The 18,093-nt window shown below is 53.2% G+C and overlaps 2 protein-coding genes across 2 annotated transcripts; both read left to right on the forward strand.

Moving 5' to 3' along the window:
* The first annotated feature begins 74 nt into the window (after positions 1 to 74).
* On the forward strand, positions 75 to 11,056 carry STYXL1 (serine/threonine/tyrosine interacting like 1). Its single transcript, XM_077787495.1, has 9 exons — positions 75 to 209; positions 1,790 to 1,851; positions 2,313 to 2,455; positions 2,810 to 2,859; positions 3,754 to 3,896; positions 5,202 to 5,347; positions 6,379 to 6,473; positions 8,153 to 8,262; positions 10,315 to 11,056. Exons 1-9 carry the CDS (start codon positions 107 to 109, stop codon positions 10,444 to 10,446), a joined length of 984 nt encoding a protein of 327 aa, XP_077643621.1. The 5' UTR covers positions 75 to 106; the 3' UTR covers positions 10,447 to 11,056.
* Positions 11,057 to 11,289: 233 nt separating this feature from the next.
* TMEM120A (transmembrane protein 120A) lies at positions 11,290 to 18,093 on the forward strand. Its single transcript, XM_021550989.3, has 12 exons — positions 11,290 to 11,417; positions 13,286 to 13,404; positions 13,846 to 13,962; positions 14,395 to 14,454; positions 15,130 to 15,225; positions 15,479 to 15,568; positions 15,918 to 15,983; positions 16,106 to 16,167; positions 16,373 to 16,465; positions 17,091 to 17,155; positions 17,735 to 17,803; positions 17,884 to 18,093. The coding sequence occupies exons 1-12, from the start codon at positions 11,343 to 11,345 to the stop codon at positions 17,995 to 17,997; spliced, it is 1,026 nt and encodes a 341-aa protein (XP_021406664.1). The 5' UTR covers positions 11,290 to 11,342; the 3' UTR covers positions 17,998 to 18,093.

Raw genomic sequence — 18,093 nt, forward strand, 5'->3', positions numbered from 1 at the left:
AGGGGGCGGGGAAAGTCTCGCGAGACCCCGCCTGAGGTAGCCTTGGAGACCGGCGGGCGTCGGCGGGGCGGGCGGAGCGCGGCGTCGCGATAGTCGACGGTGGGGGATGGCGGGGGTGATGTTCTGCGAGCCCCGACACCTCTACAACATCATCAACCAGTACCGGTGGAGGTCGCGGCTGGCGGAGCCCAACTACCTGTGCCTGCTGGGTGAGGCCGCGGCACAGGCCTGGCCCTGCCTGCTCCTGCCCCTGTTCCTGCCTGCTCCTGTCCCTGCCCCTGTCCCTTTTCCTGCCTGCCCCTGGCCCTGTTCCTGCCTGCTCCTGTCCCTGTCCCTGTCCCTGTTTCTGCCGGCTCCTGTCCCTTTTCCTGCCTGCCCCTGGCCCTGTTCCTGCCTGCTCCTGCCTGCTCCTGCCTGCTCCTGTCCCTGTCCCTGTCCCTGTTTCTGCCGGCTCCTGTCCCTTTTCCTGCCTGCTCCTGTCCCTGCCCCTGTCCCTTTTCCTGCCTGCCCCTGGCCCTGTTCCTGCCTGCTCCTGTCCCTGCCCCTGCCCCTGTTCCTGCCTGCTCCTGTCCCTTTTCCTGCCTGCTCCTGCCCCTGTTCCTGCCTGCTCCTGTCCCTGTTCCTACCTGCTCCTGTCCCTTTTCCTGCCTGCCCCTGGCCCTGTCCCTGCCTGCTCCTGCCTGCTCCTGTCCCTGTCCCTGTTTCTGCCGGCTCCTGTCCCTTTTCCTGCCTGCTCCTGTCCCTGCCCCTGCCTGGCCCTGGCCCTGTTCCTGCCTGCCCCTGGCCCTGTTCCTGCCTGACCCTTTTCCTGCCTGTTCCTGTCCCTGCCTCTGCCTGCTCCTGTCCCTGCCCCTGCCTGCCTCTGTCCCTGTTCCTACCTGCTCCTGTCCCTGTTCCTGCCTGCCCCTGTCCCTGCCCCTGTCCCTGTTCCTGCCTGGCTCTGTCCCTGTTCCTGCCTGCCCCTGTCCCTGCCTGCAGCCAGGCACTGTGCTCAGCCCAGGCAGATAGCCTGAGCCAACAGGGCTTGTGAGGAAGGGCACACACATCACTCCTCCTCATTTCTGGGGCCTGGCACTAGGGATCTTCCTCCCATCCCGTTATAGGTGCTGTGAGCTGGTGCTGCTTTGGCTTTCCTCATGCTCAGCTCTCCCAGCTCTCATCAGTCCCATGGATACACACTCTCCCCTGCTGCTCCCAAAGGTTTTGGAGCTGGACTAGATTTCTCAACCATTACACAAAGATTCCTGATAACCACTTCCATTTTGTATAGTGCCATTACCCACAGAAGGGTGCCTGGTATTGCAATGTCATTAAATGTTTTGGTGAGGGAGTTAGCCCATTTGGGAGTGGGGTTGGGGTCTTTCCAGCGCCCCTCTGCCCAGCTCTGGAGCAGCAGAGGCAGAGCTGCTGGGCAGGGCAGAGCACAGGACTGAGGCTGGCAATGCTGCAGGAGCACACCTGGGTCAGGACTAACACTGCTGGTTATCACTTGGTGTTACACACAGACTCACATCAACCCTGGAGTTTGTTATGCCCACACCAGAAGGCCTCAGTTTCTAAAAAAAACAAATCACAGAAGCACCAAAGTTGAAAAAGACCTTCAAGTTCATCCAGTCCAACAGCTGACCCTGCAACACTAAAACCACCCCTAAACCATATCCCCAAGTGCCACATTTCCACATCTCTTTCTTTGAGTGATGCCTGAATTCCCACAGACAAAACACAAAGAGGATTCCACCTTTAAAAGCCTTTACATTGCTGTGTCTTGGTTGTTTTGGTTTTTTTTCAGATGCCCGTTCTCAGTGTGAATTCGATGAGAGCCACATTATTACGGCCCAAAGGATTAAACTGGTGAGGGGGTTGCTGTTTGTGTGAACCTTTCCTGGATTTAGCAGTTAGCAGGAAGCCCAGACTGGTTTGAAACCCACGGGAAATGTCCCAGCCCCTGCCCTGCCTCGGCCCTGCCCCGCGGCCGCCACTGGGGGGATGTATTCTGTCACAAAGCTGTCTCCAGCAGCACGAAGGATTGGCACACGGGGGCTGAATATCAGGGAAAACATTGCACAAGGACACAGCGCAGCCTTGCCTCACAAGGACAGCGCTGGCATCCTCACCGCTGCCGCTGGTGGAGCAATCAGCGGGATTTGCATCATTCCTGACTCCTAACCGGGGCCGGCAGTGCCGTGTCCACCCACACGTACAAACCCCACACACAGTTAGAGAGTTGTAACTTGTAAGATGTCAGGAGTGTTGATGCCACCAGAGAAGAGTGGAGCTGTGCTCCTGATGGAATTGCTCTGTGATTTTGGTAGAGTCCTGCAGGGGAGTATGTGATCCCGAATCCCGAGGTGCTGAGCTATGTCAGATTCTGTGTGGTGTACGACCATGACACTGGCTTTTTGGATTCCACTGACTATCAGGAGGAGGAGGAGGAGGAGGAAGAAGAAACAGGTACGTGTGACCCATGTCAGTCCAGACCTCATTGCTGTATAGAGATTCTTCCCATTCCTCATTTAATTTTATGAGCTTGTTGGATAGAGATGTAGATGTTCCCAGTTTGATGTGAAAAACTGTGCTCTGCCTCTGTTTTTTCACTGTGTTGTGTATGTTCTCAGGATTCAACAGGTTTTATTTTAAAGCATCCTGGCAGCCCTGGTTTTCCATCTGTGGATGATCCTCTGAATTTCCTTGTTTGTTGTGTGTGAGGAGTGGGTTCTTTTTCTTTTTTTTTTTTTTTTTTTTTTTTTTTTTTTTTTTGCCACATTTCCCTGAGATTTAGCTTGTGCAATGATTGCCTTGCAGGGAGCAGCACTGCTTCAGAGACTGAAATCAGCAGCTCAGATCCCTTGTGTTCCGAGAGTGAGTACTTTCTTCTTTGAGGGTCACAAAAGGCTTTCACTTCATGATATTTAAAAAGATCTACCTTTAATGGAGGTGGTGATTTGATGGAGTTCACCAAGAAATGTGAAGTACTGAAAACTTTTCCATGGCATTGTTCAGTTATCCTTGAACCATGGAAGTGTTTGGCTTTCACACATCCTTTGGCAAGGAGCTCTGCTGTGAGAAGAACCACTTCTGTTTGTTTGAGATTTACAAAGACTACAGGAGTTTTAGCAAAGATTTACATCACTTTTTAAAGAAAAAATAGTGGAGGTGTAAGGGGAATGAATAAAGCAAGCAGGTTTCTGAATGCTCGGTGGTGAGGCAGTAGAGGGAAGGTGTGAAGAATCAGAACTGGGTTTCTCTTGTGCTGATCTGTCTCTAAAGCAGACATAGCTAGAGGGAAGCAGGATGGATTCCTTGGGAGGAGGAGGAGCAGCCATCTCACATAATCTACTTCACTGAGGGGAGTGTTTAAAACATTTGTGAAGAATTTAATTAAGACACTTCCTTTTTTTCCCTGTTTGCCTAAAGCAAACTAAAGAAAAGTGCCTCCATAAAACTAAGATTATTAAATCTAAATTAATGAAACTTTCCTATTATGGGAAGTTATTACAAGCATTTCCCAAAGAAAAATGGGGAGAGGAAAAGAAATCTGGTCCTAGAAAACAAACCAGGAGAGGAATAAAAGATCAGGATGAGAGGGGAAAAGCAGCACCCCCTGTAACTGACCTGCAGCAAAAAATAATAAGTTGAGCTTTTAACATTTTTCTCCAGAGCATTAGATGGAATGAAAAGGGATTTGCTGTGATGTCAGGGAGGCAGATGGAAACACTGAACTTGCCCAGGCGAACAGCTCTTCTGTCTCCTTAGATGGTGGGGAAGATGCCCTCTTCCATGCCAGAAACTTGGAACAGTTCACCCGCCACCCTGTGCTCCTCCTGAAGGGAGGGTACAGGCGTTTTTCAGCTTCTTACCATTTCCTGAAGAGCCACAAGACACTGTGGATGCCTCAGGTGAGATGAGACTAGTTTCCAGGTAGATAACATTAATATTCAACTGATGATGGCTGGTGAATTTAGGTTAGATGGTGTTGCAAACCTGGTATCACAGTAATTTCAGACAAAGGAATTAATTGGAGTTACTATGCTTACTCTGAATCTCACCGCTGATTCTTTTACAGCCACACTTCTTCCTCTTCTATTGCCTGAATGGAAGTCCATGGAAGCAAGCTTGGAATGTTCCCCTGATAACCCCAAAACTGGCCTGTGGAGAGTACAGATAACTGAACAAACAGTAGCAAATGATGACAGGGAGCAGGCTGCTCTCTCACACGTGGTTATCTGGCATAGTACACAGCAAATGTTTTCAAACAGAAGTACAATTCCTACCAAGCACTGTGATCCATGTCTTTGCATCAGGAAGGGTCACGAGTGCCTTCTTTCAATAGGCCCAAGAAGAAAACAGCCATCCACTCAAACACTGCGTCCTGATTGCTTGGTTTCACCTATAAACATCAATCTATTTAGTTTATGAGAAACAATTACCTTTTATTGCACATTTAGGACAGGGAGGGCAAGTTAAGAAGGTGCTGGACAACAGAGCATTTCATTCCAAGGTGTATTTTGTTCCCATTGTTCCCCTCTGGTTCCCAGGAAACAGCCCATGACACGGTGCTAACCTGTGGATGCTCCAGCACAGGAGAGAAAATCGATTCACTTTGTGCTGCCCTGTGAAGGGTAATTCACTGCTGAGCTTCCTCCTCAGACTCAGCTGGACACAGGCACCTCCTTGCCTCTCAATTTCAGCTTTAACTTGTTAGACTCCTCCTCTGTGCTCCTGGAGCAGTATCCAAGGCACATCCCCTTGGGGATGTGAGGCACTGTTGCCTGCTTGTGTGTTTTCCTCCTCAGCCTCCACGCTGCCGACTCCGGATGCAGCTGCAGATTTGTGCTGTGCCATCCAGAGCACCTGCAGCTCTGCAGGTGGCAGATGATTTCATTTAGCCTTGCAAACAGCAACCAGGGAGAGCATCAAATGAATCTGTCGTGCTGCAGCCCCTCCAGACAGTGGAAAGAATGTATTCCACCTCCTGTTTAGTTGGGACTTGCTTCACGTAATGCCACAACAACAGTGAGGCTGTTAATTATTCTCAGTAAAACTAGCAAAGACTTCAAAATACAGCAAATCCAGGTGATTAAATGAATCATTACACTAAAATATGTCATGGACAGCTAAGTGCTGACTTCTGTTTAAGAACTTATCGAGCTAATGGGAGCAAAGACACTCTCTAACCTGAGCCTGTGGTTTCTTTCTGGCAGGAACTGGACACCTTCCAGCCATACCCTGTAGAAATACTGCCTGCAAAGCTATATATGGGCAATTTCAAGCAGGCCAGTGACAAACAAATTCAGAAAGATCTGAAGATCAAAGCACTGGTCAACATCTCTGAACAGCCTGTAACACTGTAAGTTAAACTGTTCAAGGATCACCCTCACCAGTGTTTGTGATGTGAAAAGATGAGGTGACACAGAGTTCATTGGCAGAGGAGTCAGTGCCTGTGGCCTTCCAAGGAAACCTCTGTGTAGATTCCAGTTCCATTTCATGGTCAGTTTTCTAATTTCTGCTCCAGAGTTAGCACAACAGCAACACAGTCCTGCAGCCCTTGACCACTCCACAGGTGAACTGGGTAAGAGGAGGACTGGGAAGCCCTTGGTATTTCAAGTCTATCACATACCATCACTCTTCAAGAAAAACCTGTATCTCTAAATAGCTTTCAGAGCAAAATCTTATCAGCACATCCATGTAAAAGCTCAGTCACCAATATGTCAAATTTTTGGTCTTCCTTCCTTCCTGCTCTGTCCATGACCAGACAGCCCAGTCTGCAGACCTTGCTGGAAATGCAGCTTCCCACAATGAAAAACCCAGTGGCATTTCTCAAGGTGGTGACCCAAACAAAGTAACAAATCCAGTTACCCACCCCAGGACCTGTGCACCAGCAGACATTTCTCATGCCTTTGGCTCCAGAGGAATGTCTCTGCACTGTGGGTAATATTCCCATGTCCTCTGCATGATATGTTTCCACATTTTGGAAATTCCTCACCAATTTTTTGCCCTGTGAGTTCTGAGTCTGTCGAAGGAGGAGATGCTGCCCTTGAAAACCACGTGAATGGGGGGCTTCACAAAACAGCCAACACACACTCTGTGAAAACACATCTGCTTTCAGTTAATCTGTTTTCATTTGTCTCTCTGTAGGTCATCTATCTGTAGGTTAAGGCATCAATATTGATACCATTGAAATGGAAAATCAGTGATTAAACTGGTTCTGCATTACAAGCATCTCTGTGCCTCACCACAATAAATCCTTTATCATGTTAATGATGATGGTGATGATAAACTCACACGTGTAACAGCAAACAAAATTATCACCTTGCCTCCAACAAACACGTTGTCAAGGCTGCTTCTCTGCTCCATGTGGTCTGTGTGCTCTTTTTCCAGGTTTGCAGAAGAAGGTAAATCCCTCCATGTATCTGTTCCCGATTCACTTGAAGCAGATCTTTTTTCTTCCTTCCCCACCATTTCTCATTTCATAGGTGAGTGGATCCTGATCAGGAATTCCTGAGCCCTTGCTCACTGTAGGGTATTAGATGGGAGTGACAGGAAGCCCAGACAGGAGGGTAAGCAAGCCCACACCCTGCTGGATACCAGAGCTGCCTCACTAACCAGCCTGATGGACAGAGAGGAGATTTTACAGGGCATCTGACTCTGCTGTCCCTGCTCACTTTAAAGGACACCTCACTCTGATAACAGGGAGCTTTCCACCCAATCTGAAAAGGCTTTGCAGCAGGGAATCTACCAGGGCTTCACAGGGTTCCCTCTTACTCCTTTGCAAGAACCCTTTGACTCTCACCAGCCCAAATCTTCAGCCACCAGAGCTTTATTTGAACCATATTTGAGCCAGAGTGTGACACACATTAGAGAACTCAGCATGAGGCATTGATAATCTTTGTGATTTGCACTGCAGACCCACTGCAGGGCCCAGGAAGACTTTCAGGTTGTACAGCATGAATCTGCCTTCAGCTGATTGCATCAGATAGGGCAGGAGAAAACACACTCTGCAGCTCAGGCTCCTGCAGCTCCATCCTAATGCTGTCCAGCCATGTTGTTATCTTTTATTGTGCTTATCAAATTGATTACATCTGCCACAGACCAAGGCCCTGCTGAGCCGTGCTGGACAGAGCCAGTAGCAAAAGACCACCCTGTCCCCACAGAGCTTAATCTAAGTACAATACCAGACATGACAACTGCACACAAAGAAACAACATTTGAGGGTACAGTTTTGTAGTCCTGAATTGAATTTCATTATTTGGTGCACCTGAATGTTGACATCACTTACTTGCCTTTCATTGTGCCTCATGCTTTTTGCCAGTAGTATTTCAGAAGCTTCCTTCTGACATCACACATGGTTTGTGGCTGTTTCCCAACCAGACTACAAGAGTCTATTAGGTGCACTTGTGGAAGTGTTCCACTGTTTTACCTGATAGTGGAACTGTTTATTTGGCAGTGGAGAGCATATTACTCAAACCAGAACATGAGACTAAAGTTCTCCACATACTCCAAGTGGAGTGTGCATGTCCTCATGCCAGGTGTATTTTGGAGTGAAGCCAGTTCTACCCAGATCTTAAGACAGAAGTAGTATCTCACAATATAAATGAGTTTTAAAATGCTGGCTTTGTGCTTGGGGAAAAAAAACAAACAAACATCTTGACAGCACTAAAAGAAAACATTTTGCTCTATGAATTCTGGAGTTCAGTTGCTAATATTTTAAAAACATCATCCTGTCTAGAGAGAGAGAGAGAAAGAAATTAGAAGTTATTAATTAAATATGCAACCTTTCAGGCAAAATAAAAATTCAATACCTTTAGGCCAGTATGGGGAGAGTTTGTGATGCTGACCAGAGCTGATAGGTCATGAAAGACCACTTCTCAGATCCCTGATGTGAAGGTGGCACTGATGTGTAATGCAGCATTGGCTGGTCATTGTCATTGGTGCTGCTCTTCAAGGCCATGTTTTAACTGCAGATTTTTAAGAAAGGCAAATGCTTACAGAAATGGGAGCTGGCAGTGCCCATCTGCTGCTGTCAGGGCTCCTGAGGGCTCCTGTCTCTCAGGCTGCAGCCCCCCTGTCAGCTGTCACCAAATTAGTGCTTGACTCTGCCACGGGAAGCACATTTCCCAGCTCACTGATGTGTGCTTGGCATTTCTTGCCTCAGATGCTCAGCTGGCTGTGGGAGCAGTGCTGGTGTCCTCCAGCCTGGGGATCAGCAGGAGCAGCACAGCCACCATGGCCTATCTGATGCACTCCTGCCGCTTTTCCCTGCAGGTACGTCCCTGCCACACTGCCACTGAAACGGGCTCTGCACTTCATTCCTCTTCCTGGAACCCCATCACTATAGTAATAAGACATTCTCTGTGATTTCATGCACAATATCCACCTGATGGTGCAACTGATTAGATTATTTGAGATTGCATCTTCTTTAGACCATTAAGGAGGTGGATTAGGTGTGATTTTGGATCTGTGAATCCTTACTCTAGAACTTGTGATATTTTTGTTTCCTCTACTCAACTAAAGGCCTAGCAAAGCAAAGCTGTGGATACAGAACATGGTATTTATCTCCTGGATTTGAGGGAAAGAGTGGAAGCTACTGCAATTAATCCTGTCTCTTAATTCCATGGTGTTGGAGAAATTCAGAATCCAGTGTTTGCAGGGCTCTCATTTACCACTGACTTCAGTACTGACTTCTTCCCAAATCCTTTTTTATTCCTCCAGAAGCAATCCCCTCCCATAGACACTGTAGAGAAATCTGCAGTGGGATAATACTTGGCCAGGAGGGATGTACAGGTCAGATGACCAGTACAGGCTGTTCCATAGCTCTGAATAATGAAAGAAATTCATGAATGATGGCTGGGGCGGCCTGGCTGTCCAAGAACCTGGTGGCCTCTCCCCTGGTGCCAGGCCTTTCTCCCTTTGCATACAACACACAGGCAGCATCTCCTGGTACCTCCTAAAAAACCTCACCCTTGTTTGGGAAGTTTGGGAGCTTGAAGGGATTGATCCAAACCTCACTAAAGCTGGGTCTGTATCTGATAAGGTGATTGATTTTGTGCAAACATGTCCAACGTAAGAGGAAAGCTGTTTCCATGGCTGGGTGCCAGTGGGTAATTAGAGGCTGAGGGTGCCAGCAGGACTCACACAGGGTTCAGTCCCTGCACTGACAGGGACGTGATTGCTTCTGCAGGCTGATAACAGCCACTCACTCACTCAATCACAGAATGGGCTTCCAATGGCAGTGCAAAAGGCAAAGCCTGAGCCTTGCCATTCCTCTCAGTTGGCATCAACAGGTTGGTCTCAGCATTTTACTAAATGCCAAAAAAAAAGGAGAAAATATTAACAGGGCAGTGCTTTCCCCACTGTTGGCTGGGCAAAGCTTTCCTGAGGGATTACCCTGGCAGACAAGTTTGTTTCTTGCAGACAAAATCAGTGCAACAGATTCCTGTGTGATCCTCCAGCCAATCCAGGCAAAGATCTTTAAAAGCTTCCAAAAAGGAAAAATCAAGGCAGAGCTGGGAAGTACAACCCCTGATTCTATTAGTGAGCAGTATGTGAGTAGATCTATTGAGTCCAGGGGAACCAGAGACACCCACACTGTGAACCCAGAGGAGTAAATATTGGAATATCAGCCTCAGAGCCTGCAGAATCAGCAAGATTAGAAAAACAAACCAATGGAGCACTATCTGCTGACCCTTGGTCTCATTTCCCTTAAGCAACCCTCCAAGTGCAGGGGGCAAACTCTTTTACAAGCAGGAAGATGAGCGACAGGAAATCCCAGGGAGGGAGCTGCAGTAATGCTGGTGGATCTGCCCTGTGTGTGTCAGAGTTTCTCAGTGATTACTTGGAGTTAACAAATAATTAAGATGGCTGTAATTAATACAGTGGGATAACTGCGAGGTCATAACTGCTCTGCCACATAAGGTCACACCAATCCAAAAACATGATAACCTTCATTGCTTTATAACCTTTATGGCTGATACTTCACTGCTGTGCTCATCATCTGTGGAAGGAAAAGCATTTTAGAGTAGAAAATCTAGGATTTCACTGCTCCATCAGAGTGGAATAACACTCAGTAGTGGTAACAGCCTGAGCTGTCCTCCTGTCCAGGAGAGCAGAGCATGAAGGGGACAGGTTTCTCTCAGGTCCACATCTGGATCCAGCCTATCCCCACTTTGGTACCAAACTCCTCTCTGCAGGTGCTTGCTGTCCAGCATAGGACAAACACCAAGCTGTGTTGACTGAAGTGTAACTGCTTTATAAAAATGCCCAAGAGTCACCTTCTGTTCAATTCCTAACACTTCTTTACTTTCCTTCTGTTTACAGAGAGCTTGGAAATACCTTCTGAAATGCAAAATGAACATGAGGCCACACCGGGGCTTTGTGGAGCAGCTCTCAGCCTGGGAGACCCAAATCTATGGGTTCCCAGTCACAGATGTGTCTGAACCAAATTACTGACAGAGAACATCCCGTGGGGAAAGCCACTTCCCTCCCCCTTTCTGTGGAGAAAGTTACTTGAACGCTGTGTGAAAAAAAGACCCAAATGTAATGGAAAAGCTTTTTTTCTAGCTCCATGTCATTTTGGGTCAAGATCTGGAGCTTCCCGGGGAGATCACCTGCGCTGGAGGAGGTGGATGGAAGTTTGGGGAATGCCACAGCTCGACTCCTTTCTAAGCAAAGGGAATTATAACCACAGCTGTGGGGCAGCCAGTAGGGTTGTCTCTGTAAAGGTTTGTTATCCATGGTCTGGAATAGTAAATTTAGAGTCTGACAGTGCTCACTTCCAGCCCGGAGAGGTGACAGCAGAATTTCCCTGTTTAGAAATCCCTGTACCCTGGGAGTGCCTTCTCAGCCAGCACGGTTCACTGGCTGGGTTGTTGACAAATCCACCCTTCCCATTTGCTGCCTTCTAATCCTACAACCACACCTCTGGGCAGGGGTGGTGCTTTTAAAGCCTCGGTGCTGTCACACGAAACTAAACCAGTACCTAAATCAGTACCCTCCTCTCTCTCTCAGCACTCCGAATTCTATCCTTCGACATCACACAATAAAACACGACAGAAACCCCTCCGTGGCTTTGCAGCACTCTGTGTTCGGGACGTAGCGGTGGGTTTGGGTTTCTCATTCCGACACGCCCCGAGAGCTGCGGGAGCGAGCCCGGCGCACCTCGCACAGCCCGCGGCTCCGGCCGAGGCCGCGGTCTGCGGGAATCCCTCGTTTTCCGGCCGCGCTCCGGAGGGACGGGCGGGATAACGGAGCCCCGCCCCGGCCCGCCCCGGGGCGTGTCCGGAAGGCGGCGGGGCCAGCGCCGCCCGTCGCCGCGGGCCGGGCCGGTCTCCGCCGCCATCGCCGCCATGGCCTGGGGCGCCTCGCTCGCCGAGTGCCTGCGCGAGTGGGAGGAGCTGCAGGACGGCTACCAGCGCATCCAGGTACCACCGGGCCCGGGACACCCCCGGGCAGCGGCCGGGGAGCGGTCCGGCGATAGCGGCACCGGCGGTGGGAGATGCCCCGCGGTGCCCCGCAGCATCCCCAGCGCGTACGGCGGGCAGCCGGGCTCTCCCCTCCGCTTTCCCCCCGTGTCCCAGCCCTCGGGTACGAGCCCGGTGCCTTGGGGCAGAGCGTTCCGGAGCAGGGCAGCGGTGCCAGGCTGTGCCGGGAAGAGCGGGGTACCCCGGGCTGATGCCCCGGCCCGCCGCGGACACCTCCGATCTCCCGGGTTTCCTGCGGGGAGCGGCGGTGCCTGGCGTGGCACGTTCGGACGAGGTGCGCAGATGCTGTTTCACTCCTTGTCGCTGCTCTCAGCCCGGCTCGGGGCAGCCCGGAGACAGCCGGCCCCCGGGAGAGCGGCCAGCAGAGCCCAGCTCTCCCGGAATGCCGGCACGCTTCAGCCAGGCGCCTCGTCCCGGCCGCCGGGGCTGCCCGGGGCTCCGTGCCAGGAAGGTGACCGGTGTCAGAGGTGCTTCCACCTGCTTTGTGTAATCCCCAGGGCGCTGCCTGCCGGAGAAGGAGTGGGCCGGGTTCGGCTCACCCAGGGTCACCCAAGGGAAAGGTTGGCCAACCTTCTCCTGCTGCCTCTCAGGTCACCCGGCTGCAGCTGCACCCGTTCCCTTTCCCCCTCCTTCCTCCCCAGAGCGGGGTGAAGCGGATGTCGTTGCGGACACGTCGCTGCTGTGCCCAGATCTGGGGCAAGGGAGGCTTTGAGAAACCTCCTCTTGCTCCATAGGGGTTGCGTGGATGTCCCGAGTCGCCCACTTCGAGCCCTGAGTGCAGCCACTCAGCGCCGGCCCTTCCCTTCGGGCGCCTCCTCCTGCGCTGACTCCTCATCCAGGCTGTCTCCCAGCTGCTCGGATGCTGGCACGGCCAAAGGACTTGTCACAAAAGCCACTTGCTCACAGTTCACTCCAGAGCCAGAAGGAGGTGACTAGATAGCATTAGGAAAGCTTGATGGTCAAGCAGGGAATGTCCTCGGATAAATCAGGGACATAAATCACTGCTGTGGAGCTGGGACTATCTGGGATCCATTCCCTTCCTGCCGCTGCCTGTCACCAGGGGGAGAAGGTTTCTCTCTGCTCTTGGTTTCACCTTTCTCCTTTGGGAACAACTTTGACGATCTGGTGATCAAGATGTGGTTGATAAGAGCTACAGAGGTTAGAACTTGTTCATGCCAAGGTCTAGTCCAAGGGTTGTTGTGAGCAGCATGTAATTCCCTGCTGGAGGTGGCACTCAGGCTGCTGTGGCCGAGGTGAGGCTGTTTTCCTGCTGACCTGGACAAGCAACAGCATTGATCCAGCAGCTCTCCCCTTTCCCTACTAAAAATAGTGGAGAAATGCATCCAGCCTTATCCAGGTGCGGTTGGGTTACCGGGCACGTGGCTGCAGCCCTGCTGGGAGCCCTTCCTCTTTGTGCAGCTCACTGACAGGCTCCTTCCAGCTTCCCAGGGGTGCTCAGGTGGAGCCCCAAAGCCATGAGCTGGGAGACCAAGAGCTGCTCATCCTGTCCCAGCACCCAAAGCCACTGTGGTACCACAGTTGTACCACACAGCGTTTATTCCCAAGTCTTTCCTATCTGCTGTATGCAGTCGTTGGTGTCCCAAACACAGGAACATCCTCTGGATAGCCTGCTTGGGACTGGGGCTGGGTGTCCCCAAACACACCTGGCCTTCTGCAGCCACCCCTCCTCACCCAGCAGCTGCACAGGTGAAATTAAGGACATTTGTTTAACAAAAGCATCACAGAGGGCCCGAGGACAGGGGTGTCTGGGCAGGCAGCTCTAATGCGTGCTGGTCTCTCCTTCCCAGGACAACCACAGGCTGTACAAGCAGAAACTCGAGGAGCTGACCAAGCTGCAGGATGGGATCTCCAGCTCCATTGCCCGGCAGAAGAAGCGGCTGAAGGAGCTGTCGCTCTCCCTCAGAAAGTGAGTGAGTGCTGTGGCAGCACAGGAGGGGAGAGCAGCAAGGACGGGGCTGCTGGGCTCCCCTCATGCCTCAAATGCAAACTTCTCTGTAGCCATGGCTGTGGGGAGGCTGTTCTTCCCCTGCCCCCCTTCCCTGTGTCCTGTTTGCTGTTCAGAGCTTGCAAGGGTTTTGCAGGTACCATGAACTGCTCCCCTCCTGCACAAAGCTCTCCCCATCCTTCCTCAGGGTGAGAGACCCATCTGGCCTCACCTTCTTCTCTTGAGCAACATCATGGCCTGACAGAGGAGCTCGTCCTTCAGATGGAGTTGTGGACTTGCCTCCCATCCACCTTCCCTGTCCTTGGCGTGTCCTTGCCCCAGTCAGTCACTTGTGGAGTGCCAGCACGTGCTGGTCACGTTACAGAGGCTCTCCTGATGCCAGTGCCTGTGTCTGCTCCCCAGATGCAAAGCCCAGGCGACTCCCGAGCAGGAAGCATCCATCCAAGAGACCCAGAGCCTGATTAAAGAGAGGCAGAACGTGTTCTTTGAGATGGAGGCCTATCTGCCAAAGAAGAACGGGTGAGAAGGCACCTCAGCTCCAGCTGGGGCACCAGGGCCACCCTCCACATCCCTGTGGCTGTAACGCTGCAGGCACAGCCCCCTGAGCTGTCACCCTGTGCCCAGCGGTGTCACAGTTGTGCTGCTCCACTGGGGCTCCCCAAGGACACCTGGCCAGGAGCCAGCAGTGCTGCCCCTCACTCCTCTGCCTGCTCAGGCCATCACCCACCCTTGCACAGTGGCTGTGCCCAGGGAGAAGCCCTGGTGAACACCCCAGTGCCTGTGGGACGTGGGGTGTGTGCTCCCCCTGCCCGTGGGAGGGGATTCCAGAGGGTTTGTGCCTGCCAGCTCCGAGTGGAAGCAGCCAGGGGCTCATCCCTGGCCCCACTGGTGGCACAAGAGGGGACAGCTCCACAGGCAGGTCCTTGTGCTAACGCTCTGCTCTCTCCCCAGGTTGTACCTGAGTCTGGTGCTCGGCAATGTGAACGTGACACTGCTCAGCAAACAGGCCAAGTACGGCCCCTCCTCGCTGCTCCTCTCATTTTCCTGCCTTGGGATCCCCTTGGCACCAGGAACAACAGCTCCTCCCAGGCAGACACAGGGAGACACTTGGCTCACCTGGTGCAGATTCCCTTCCTGAGCTGTTTTCTGCATCACTTCCCAAGAATCAGCCAAATCCTTGGCTCCCCCTCACATTCCTGCCACGGGGCTGGGATGGACCAGTAGCTCTGACAAGTTAATGGGATCCTCCACCAAAGCCATGTCCGTGTTTCCACTGTATTAGGAGCTTCCAGGAAGGACAGACAGTGGCTAGTCCCCTCCTCTTCCCTTGGGGAAGCACCAGAAGTTGGTTTTGGCCCCTTAGAGCCTTTCCCTTGCCAGAGTTGCCCAGCCAAGAGCCACTCCCCTCTCCCTCTCTTCCCCAATCCTCCCCTTGGAGATGTGTGCAGATCCCAGTCTGCCCATTTCCTCACCAGGGCCACCCACCATGGGGTGGTTTGGGGTGTTCAGATGTGTCCCAGCTGTGTGGAAGCAGCCTGATGTGCTCTGCTCTCAGAAACACCCCCAAGGCAAGGTTCTTCCTGAGTGTCTCCCAAAAGGACAGGACTTTACCCAGCCAGATGGGATGGGAGGACACAGATTGCCAGCAGCCCCTTGCTCCAAGCCTGTCCTTGTGCTTCCCTGCAGGTTTGCATACAAAGATGAGTACGAGAAGTTCAAGCTCTACCTCACCATCATCCTCCTCATTGTCTCCTTCTCCTGTCGGTTCCTCCTCAACTCCAGGTGAGTCTGGCTTGGTGCTGGGCAGAGATCTCCTGCCAGAGCCCCCCTTCCCTTCTCTCCCATCCTGGAATATCCAGAGCTGAACAGGAGATCCTGGTAAAGCATCTGGACACTGCCCTGGAGATGGGGTGGCTGCCGTGGCCATGGTGGGCGGTGGAGAGCAGGTCCCTTCCTTGGGGGTGGGCATCCCACGGGCTGTCACCGTGCCTGTGCCCCCAGCACGTGCCTTGACACCCTGCTCTGTGTGACCCAGGGTGACAGACGCCGTCTTTAACTTCCTCCTGGTGTGGTACTACTGCACCCTCACCATCCGCGAGAGCATCTTGATCAACAATGGCTCCAAGTGAGTGCCCTGGGCCCGGGGAGGGGCTGGGCCCTCTCTGCAGGGCCGGGGGAGCTGGGACCCGTCATGGGAGCAGCTCCCTCCTACTCAGGGTGTGTGCAAACCCTGCTGGGAGCAGCAGGAGCTGGGCAGGAGGAACCTCCCGTGCAGAGGCGGCGCGGGAAGGTGGAGCTGGAAGGGCCCTGGTGCTGCCCAGCCCCGAGGCCCTGGGTCCTGCTCTGAGAGCATCTCCCAAGCAGCCCTGGGAGCTGTGGGGTGGCTGGGGCTGGGCTGCTCCACTCTCCAGGCTGCCTTTGGCTCTGGATTCACGCTCCAGACGTGACAGTGCTTCTCTGTGTCTGCCCTCCAGGATCAAAGGCTGGTGGGTTTTCCATCACTATATCTCCACCTTCCTCTCAGGTGTCATGCTGACGTGGTAAGTCTGTGTCCCCCGTCCCATGGCAGCTCTGGCCGAGGGCCCAGAGGGGCTGTGGGACATGCAGGGCTGGCTGTCCCCTCCCAGCCCCACGTCCCCCAGCCAGCACCATCTCTCCACAGGCCAGATGGGCTCATGTACCAGATGTTCAGGAACCAGTTTCTCTCCTTCTCCATGTACCAGAGTAAGTGCTGCCACGTGTGCTGGGACAGGGAGGGACTGACCCCCGGGTGCTGGGAGTGCCTGCAGAGCTCTGCAGCACATGGAGACCTGGCTGGAGCCGCTCAGCTCTCAGCTCCCCTGGCAGTTCCCTTGGCCTCGTGGGATGATGCTGAGGCTGGAAGGGGATCCCTGGGCAGCTCCTGACAGCAGCCATGCTCTCCTTGCAGGCTTTGTGCAGTTCCTGCAGTATTACTACCAGAGTGGGTGCTTGTACCGGCTGCGAGCGCTGGGAGAGAGGCACAACATGGATCTGACTGTGGGTGAGTGGCACGTCCCCTTGCTGGTCTCAGGCTGGTGCTCAGCTCACTGGGAGCTGTGGGTTCTACTGAAGACATGGTGACACTTTGATTTGAGGGCACTTTTATCAGTGGCAGGAACAGTAAAAGCTACAAGTCAAACCAAAGCTCCCAGAGCAGCATCTCCTGTGGGGCAGCACCACCCCATAGGATGATTGTCCCCTTCCTCCTGCTCTGCTGGGACCACCAGCCCACAGCTGGCTCCCTCAGGATGTGAGGTGGCAGTGGATGTGGCTCTGGGCATCCCACATTTCCCCAGGAAGCTCCTTCAGACATGACACATCCCTCCAACACCCCAGGCACTGTGGCTGTCACCTCCCCAGCCCCTGTGACAGCGAGAGCAGGAGCTGAGGGCCAGCTGCACTGGAGCCCAGAGCCCTGTGCTGGATTAAGAGTCCCTGGCACTGTCCCCTCTCCCCTGCAAGTGCCCACAGTGAGGCTGGAATGGCAGGACCTCCTCAGCCAGGCATGGTGTGGGCACTGAGCCTCCCTGTCCCCCACGTCTGGAGGAGCTGGGCTCCATCCCCTCTCTCCATCCCCTCTCCACCAGCCCATGCCAGCTCCTCACAGAAACCTTCATCCTTTGCAGAGGGCTTCCAGTCCTGGATGTGGAGAGGCCTCACGTTCCTGCTTCCCTTCCTCTTCTTTGGGCAGGTGAGGCTGCCCCAGTCCTTGCAAGATGCCAGAGGCTGGGGTGGGAGTGGGATGTGCCACATTCCCAGCTGTGCTCGGTGGCCTGGACATGGCACAGACCCCACAGGCTGCCACAGCCATGTGATATGGGATGTCTGGGGCAGGGAAATGCTTCCAACAAGTGCTGAGCCTTTCTCTTCAAAGCAGCCACCACAACTGGGGAAGTGAGATGGGGAGGAGCTGGGGTGGTTCTGCTGGGTGCTGCAGGGAGAGCCCTTCCAAAGCCTTTCCAAGGCCCTTCTGAGCTCCTGCTCAAAGCCCTTCCAAGGCCCTTTGAGCTGCTGCTGACATGATTGAGTCCTTCCTCGGTCAGATAATTGAAGCTGATGGCCAAAGGCTGCTCTGAGGCTTCCTGAGGCCCTTGGGCTCTGAAACAAGGGGATGTCCCAGCTGGGGTCCTCAGGCCCTGAGCTGGATGGGTTTCACTGCCCCACACAAGGTCGGTGTGGGGTTTATACCCAGAGCTAGCAGCTGGGCAGGCACCAGCCTGGGCTGAGCCCCTGAAAGCAGCAGCTGCCCTGAATCTCCTCTGCCCCGCAGTTCTGGCAGCTCTACAACGCCATCACCCTGTTCCGCATGCTCCAGCACCCCGAGTGCAAGGAGTGGCAGGTAAGGAGCTCCTGGGAGTGCCCTGGGAGGGGATGGCCCAGGCAGGTCCCTCCTGCTGACTCCAGCCTCTCCTCCCACAGGTCCTCATGTGCGGCCTCCCCTTCTCCATCCTCTTCCTGGGCAACTTCTTCACCACCCTCCGTGTCGTCCACCAGAAGATTCAGAACAAGAACCAGGACACGAAGGAGAACTGAAGTGGGGCACTGTGGAAGCCTGGACTGTTTCTCCCCACTGGCTCCATCCCCTATATCCCCATCTCCTCAATTCCGTCCGGACTCTGGTGTCCCATC

This window comes from Lonchura striata, chromosome 20, assembly GCF_046129695.1.
Source record: "Lonchura striata isolate bLonStr1 chromosome 20, bLonStr1.mat, whole genome shotgun sequence".
Classification (NCBI taxonomy): domain Eukaryota; kingdom Metazoa; phylum Chordata; class Aves; order Passeriformes; family Estrildidae; genus Lonchura; species Lonchura striata.